Source organism: Eschrichtius robustus, chromosome 16, assembly GCF_028021215.1.
Source record: "Eschrichtius robustus isolate mEscRob2 chromosome 16, mEscRob2.pri, whole genome shotgun sequence".
Classification (NCBI taxonomy): domain Eukaryota; kingdom Metazoa; phylum Chordata; class Mammalia; order Artiodactyla; family Eschrichtiidae; genus Eschrichtius; species Eschrichtius robustus.
Window position 1 is genome coordinate 11,777,294 of NC_090839.1, and position 6,675 is coordinate 11,783,968.

At 56.8% G+C, this 6,675-nt stretch overlaps 1 protein-coding gene across 1 annotated transcript; it reads right to left on the bottom strand.

Annotated features, from left to right (window-relative positions):
- On the bottom strand, positions 1 to 6,222 carry SNAI1 (snail family transcriptional repressor 1). Its single transcript, XM_068524625.1, has 3 exons — positions 6,077 to 6,222; positions 4,805 to 5,332; positions 1 to 1,012 (listed from the first exon to the last, which is right to left on the bottom strand). Exons 1-3 carry the CDS (start codon positions 6,156 to 6,158, stop codon positions 828 to 830), a joined length of 795 nt encoding a protein of 264 aa, XP_068380726.1. The 5' UTR covers positions 6,159 to 6,222; the 3' UTR covers positions 1 to 827.
- Between the last annotated feature and the right edge of the window lie 453 nt (positions 6,223 to 6,675).

The window sequence follows — 6,675 nt, forward strand, 5'->3', positions numbered from 1 at the left end:
TTATTGAATATCAATAAACCATACATATAACTATACAAAACGTTTCCTTAGTACAAAATATCGCTTGCAATATAAATACCAGTGTACCTTTAAAAATGTAAACATCTTCCTCCCGGGCCCACCTGTCAGGCCCCCGAAAATAGTTCTGGGAGACACATCAGTGGAGCCGAAGCACCCCACTTGGGCCCCGGACAAGTGAAGGCAATTATTCACAGTCCCTTTGGAGACGTTGTTAAATTGCCCGTGAAACAGGTGCCACCATGACAAACAGGAGGCTGAAATAGCTGCCCAGGCCCTGGGGCATCCTGGGGTCTAGACGCTGTCCTAGTGTCAGGGACCACCCCCGCGAGTGCACCTGGGGGTGGATGTTTGCATAGTTAGTTGCACCTTCTGGAGGGGGTGGCCTGAGGGTTCCTGTAGGGGAGGCTGGGGTCCCCTGAGTGGGGTGGGAGCTTCTCATCAGTCTGCTGGCTTTTGTCCTGGAGCTCAAAGCAGCTGTATCCAAACAGCTCTGGATACACAAACCCACGCAGAAAGGCCAACTCCAGAACACTCTGGAGCAGCGGCTGCCAGGAGGGGGTCTCTGCTGCAAGCCACTCTCCCATCAGCCATCCACAGAAAGGCCCCCCTCAGAGCCCGGTGAGGCGCTCAGAGCAGAGGACTGGGAAATGGTCCTCAGAGTCCTGGGGGGCCAACGCAGCCAGAAGGCGGAGCTCAGGAGGGAACTCTGCGGCAGTGAGAAGGATGCCAGGTCCTTCCTTCTGGAGTTGGGGGAGGCCACTGCATGGTGGGGGGAGGGCCCGGAGAGGCGCAAGGAGCCTTGAGAGTCAGCGGGGCCCCCCTGAGCAGCCTGACTCTTGGTGCTTGTGGAGCAGGGACATTCGGGAGAAGGTTCTGGAGCACGTCTTGCACTGGTACTTTTTGACATCCGAGTGGGTCTGGAGATGGGCCCGCAGGTTGGAGCGGTCAGCGAAGGCGCGGCTGCAGTGGGGGCAGGAGAAGGGCTTTTCGCCTGGGGAGAGAAGACAGGAGGGAGCTGAGTGAGACTCAGCCACTTGGGAGAACAGCTGATGTCTACTGAAATCCCCACCCACCCCCGGCTCACCCCAACCTTGAGGAACTCCTGCGACCCAGAAAAGCCAGGCCATACAGTGTCCAAAGGCCTGGATTTGGCAGGGAGCGCTGCTGCTTCCCACCGTGTGGCCCTGAGCAAGTCAGCTGGCTTCTCTGAGCCTCCATTTGCTCATCTGTAAAATGGAGCTGTTCATCCCCCACTCACAGAGGCTGGTAATTGAGAGAAGGTTGAATCAAGTACTTTTCCTGCCCTGCCAGCAGGAAGTGCTCAACAATGACAGTGATGACAACTGTGTTTGCTGAACACTTTGTGCCAGGGACAGTGGAAGCATTTTACACTATCTCATTTAACCCCACCTTTGTCCTGAGTTTAGAGATGGTGAATCTGAGGCACAGGGAATATGCAGCGTCTCAGCAAGAACCAAATAGCCCGACTCCAGCGCCCTTGATTTTAACCACTACACAGACTGCCCCTCAGTTAAGGGGGCTGTAATGGGTGTTCCTTATTAACCCCTGGATTTACTTCCTCTTGAGGACAAAGCTTAGGAGTCAGCCTTAAAGCCCCACCCCACCCCCATCCCCCAGCAGGTCACTCCTTTATCCTGCTTCCCCATCAACTCGGATCACACTCAGGGTAGTTTCAAGTCTGTCCGTCCCCCAATCAGACTGAGTCCCATGAGGGCAGGATCCCACCGCCCGCCCGACCCCGAATCCATTCCAAGCTTCCAGCCCAAGGCCCAGAACCCCCAAGAGGCTACAGAAACCTTTTACCTTATGACTTATTTTTTTTAAAAAACCCCACCTGTGGCCCTCATTCACCTGCCCGGCCAGGCTGTATTGAGAAGAGTCTTGCACTCGGGGCTGGGTACACAGTGAGAGCTCAATAAATGCTTGTACAACAATAAGTCTTTTTTTATAAAGGTCTCAAAAGAGCCTGACTCCTCAATCACCACCAGAAAACACCATTCACCAACTTTTCATAATTCCTGCCCCAATCAAGAGACTGTAACTCACATTCCAGAAACGTCAAATGCTGTGTTTCGTTTTTTCCTGGGGCTGCAGCATTTCCCAAATAAAGTCAGAAGGGTAACGCATTAAACAAATACTAATCAGGCTCCTACCACAGGCCAGGCACTATTCTGTAATACTGAACAGTCTTTTCCAGAAGAAACTACATTCTCCTATCCTTCCATTCCCAGCCTTATATGCCCCTAGGCCAAGGCCCTCTAGTTGAATCCCAGTGCTGGAATTGAGAGCTGGGAATGAATGAATTCCAGCAGCCTTCTGGGTGCCTGGGGCGCTGCGCTGGGCAGGGAGGGCGGAGTCCAGAAGTCAGATGCCTGCGGCCCACTGTGGAACCACGTTCATGGGCTCAGTCTCCTGGGGCAGGTATACAAGGAAACAGGCCACCGGCAGAGGGCCGGGACCTAGCCAGAGGATTGGGGAAGGGACACCTGAGTAACCTGCTCTGCCGTTATTGAGCTGCCTCTGCATACCAGGCCGGAAGGGTTTGATGACTGCAGTCTACAAGGTCCAAGGGAAGTTCCTCCTCATTCACACACTCCTTTGTGAACTCAGGGCCCATGCTATGCAGGTCTGGAAAAGGGGAAGGAGTCCTGTAATCCCCACTGCCCCCTCACCCCCTTGGCCGAGGTGAAGGAGCCCTGGCTCCAGCCTATGGGCTGTGACTTGGGAAAGTGACTTCCTTCTCTAGGCCTCAGTTTCCACACCTGTAAGATGGGGTTTATGACGGCACCTCTCTCTTAGGACTGTTGGTGGATTTACTGCCTTGACACAGGTGAAGGAAGCCCTGAGCACCACGCCTTCCCCCACCTCCCGCACTGCCAAGTGCTCAGTGAACGTTATCTTTATGTTTCTTATGATTAGACACAAACCTGAACAAAGGGGCAGGCTTGATGGGATGTGAGGGGTGCAGCAGGAGGCAGTAGACCTCCACCCCTCGCGGATTCCCCCTCCCCAGCCCAGCCACGTCTTTATGGTGCTCCTGGAGTGTGAAATCGGCACCAGACCGGCGGGACAAAGGCCGCCGAGGGGGGCAGTGTACATGCGATACTCCCTGGATTAAAGCGGCCTGACACACTGCGGGCCAGCAGCTGCGGCCCGGAACAGGTGCTGGGCACCGCTGCCCCGTGCACCTGCTCCACCCCCCAGCCCCGCCTCCTGGGCGCACCATTAAGGCACACAATGGGAGTTGATGAGGATGGCACTGGTGCATTTCAACAGGCTTTTTGTGTCTGAGCCATGCCTTTACATTAAAATAATGTCCGAGTGGGAGGGGAAAGAAGCTGAGGGGCCCAGGGGAGCATCTGAGGGCTTCCACTCCTCCCAAATAGAGACCCCATCAGCTGGGCAGGCACCCAGGACAGAGGACAGGCAGTTGGACCCCTCCATGTTAAAATCAGGGCTGTTTGTGCACTAAGTAAGAGACATGGGTAGCAGCCACAGTCTGCAAGCTGTGGAGGATGCCTCCCCCCGCCCCCCCCGCCCCCCGTCAGAGTAATGATGACACCAGTAATGCCTGCAAAATGCCAGGCTTCACAAACCACCTCACTGACCCTCACGGCTCACTCAGAGGTCAGCCACCGGATGAGGAAATGCCACAACTGAGTCTCCAACCTGGCCAACCTGACCCCCAAAACCAACAGTCATGACCCTTGAACCCTCTTCTCCCTCAGCAGACACTCTCCAAAGAGCAGCCCCAAGCAGGGTTGCCTCCACCATTCATGTTCTGAAAAGGTGGAGTGGCTACCTTTTCTGTATTTCCAGAAAGCTAAAGACTAGAACAGGCTCCATTGCATAATTTTCTACACATTCAGCATTGCATTTTTTGAAACATCAAGACATAATTGTGTTTTCTGCCAGCAAAGGTGTTCCCGGGTCTGCATGATAGGATTAAGATTATGTCTTCAGCAGTGTGAGTCGGGGTGGGGAGAGCAGATCTGAGAACCATGATGATATTATAAAGCGATTAAGGAGCCACTGAATCTAGACAACCCCCTATGAAATGCTACCATAACCCACCCTGTAAGATTATATTATAATCGGAGAGGCTCAGAGCGTTAAATCACTTGCTCAAAGACACACAGCATGGAAGCAGAATGAATACCAACTATGATTTTTGTGTGTACTGATCATGTACCAAGCACTGTCCCAGGTGATTTCTGTATGCTTTCTTTCATTTAACCAGAGCAAAAACCCTACAAGGTGTTTCTATGCTCATTTCACAGAGGAGGGTACTGAGGCTAAGAGAGGTGAAACAGTAGCCCAAAGTTTGGGGAAGATCCCAAAGCAGGATTCAGAGGCAGGTGGGGAGTCTGACAACATCCTGTCTGGCTGTGGGGGGAGGCGGGTGGGGGAAGGTGGAGCAGGGTGAGCCCCTTCACACCTGGCCCCAACAGCAAGGTGTTGGTTACACCTTTCCCATACCCAGCTCCAACCCATTTGGCTGAGGAACTGAGCCTGCAGAGGGACTTGTAAAAGTTATCTCCTTAGCCCATCTGCTTAGCTGATGAATGAATGAATGTTTCTGCCAAACTTTTCAGAGCCAGGCCCCTGAACTCTTGAGCTAGGAGTCAGGAGACTGGGCGGGGGTGGGGGGTGGGGGGCTCAGTTTCCACAATCTGAAAATAACAGCAAACCCATCTTACAAGAGCTGGTAGCAAAGGCAGTGGGACAGTGAGAAGGGCAGCCAGCCTGCAGGGGTACTCACCAGTGTGGGTCCGGACGTGGCCCTGCAGCAGCCAGGGCCTGGAGAAGGCCTTCCCGCAGGTGCTACAGACGCAAGGCAGCGTGTGGCTTCTGATGTGCATCTTAAGGGCACCCAGACTGATGTACTCCTTGTTGCAGTATTTGCAGTTGAAGGCCTTGCGAGACTGGGGGTCCTTGGCCACGGAGAGCCCAGCCAGCTGCTTGGGCAACTGGCCCAAGCCTGGGAAGGCAGCATAACCCTCGGCCTCCAGGGAGGAGGCTGAGGTGGAAGAGAAGGACGAAGGAGCCGGTGAGGGTGGGCTGGGGGGCTGGGAGCCTTTCCCGCTGTCCTCGTCAGACAGGGAGGTCAGCTCGACGGCCTTGGGGATCTCCTGGGGCAGAAGAGAGGCCCAGCCAATCGGCTGGGCTTGGGGTGCCAGGAGAGAGTCCCAGATGAGCGTAGGCAGTGAGGCCGTGGGATTGAGGACCTCAGGCGGCGGGATGGCTGCCAGCAGGTGGGCCTGGTCGTAGGGCTGCTGAAAAGTGAACTCTGGGGGGAGACAGGGAAAAGGGCAAGGTCAGGGATTAGATTATTCAGTCAGTCAGCAAACATTAGCCTGATGTGGGCCAGGGGCTGAGTGGGGCTGGCACTCAATGCTTAGTAGATGAATAAAAAAGATTCATGACCAGGACAGACAGGTTCCTGCCCTGGCAGAGCCCCCTCCTCAGCCAGGTCACCTGGTTCTCCCATCTCAACCTCCAGATCTTACAGGAAGGACCCCCCCCTTCCCCAGCTCCAACTCAAGGAGGTCATTCTCAGGTCTCCTTCCTCCTGCGGTGCCCAAGTCCCCAGCCTGAGGCAAGACCCCCAGCTCCCTGGCCCCTAATCTCCCCAGCTGCCGAGGCACCACCCCGTCCCCCTTCCATACACATCTCTTCTCCCACCCCCTCCCCCAAATCCTCTGGACTCCGGACTCTTTCCAGCCCCTGGCCGGCGTCTATCCAGACACAAGCCGCCTCCTCTCACTTCTGTGCTCTCGAGGCGCCCGGCTTCTCGGCGGTTAATTAGTCCCCTCAGCCCAAGACCACCGGCCTCTAAAAGCCCTCTCCCAATCTCCCGGATCCACCTGCCCCGGCCTATTCACACCCAGACTGTTATCTTTTGACTCGACTTTGGCCCCTCGACTTTGGCCCCTCGATTTTGTCCCCAAGCGCCCTGCCTCTCAAGTGCCCCCCATGTAGCCTTCGCCTGCCTCCCCCAAACTCCCTGGGGTCCGGCACCCCGTCCACTCACCTGGAGAAGAGTCGTGGAGCTCGCTGTAATTGGGTCTCCGGCGGGAGCAGGCGGACTTCCTGACGAGGAAAGAGCGCGGCATGGTGGCCGAAGCACCGAGGGTAGCCGGGTCGTGCTGGGATGCCAAGACCCTCCAACCGCGAGGCCGTACAGCTGCGCTATACGTGGATACTGGCCGCCAACTCCCTTAAGTACGCCAGCCGCGGGTGGGCGGGGCCTCCTACGGCCGCGCCCCTTTGTCACCTCCGCGCCAATCGAGGCGCGCCTTCGCTGGAGGCCACGCCCCAAGCAGGTGCGCCGGGGTCTGGCGGGGCTCGCGCCGCGTGGCGCTGGGAGCCGGGAGGGGCCGCTCGGGCGCTGGGCCTAGGGGATGCACTCATCTCCCGGCTGCGGGCTGCCGGGGGCGGGGCGCCGGGAACCCCGGACTAGGCGGGACCCCCTTCGGGACCCGAGCTCCAGCCAGCCCGACGCGGCACGGTCGCCCGCCTCTGGCGCCCCCTGGCGCCGCGCGCCGCGGGTCTGGACACCTGACATTCCGATACTGCCACCGCCTCGGGTTTGGGAAGGGCGTGCCTTCGCCCGTAAAGTGACTCGCAAAG

Bases quoted from the DNA above. Each gene is read 5' to 3' on its own strand.
- SNAI1 (XM_068524625.1), bottom strand. From the start codon at position 6,158: ATGCCGCGCTCTTTCCTCGTCAGGAAGTCCGCCTGCTCCCGCCGGAGA. The intron at 5,333-6,076 runs GTGAGTGGACGG...GTCTCCCCCCAG, and splicing joins GCTCCACGACTCTTCTCCAG to AGTTCACTTTTCAGCAGCCC. The intron at 1,013-4,804 runs GTGAGTACCCCT...TTCTCTCCCCAG, and splicing joins CCACGTCCGGACCCACACTG to GCGAAAAGCCCTTCTCCTGC.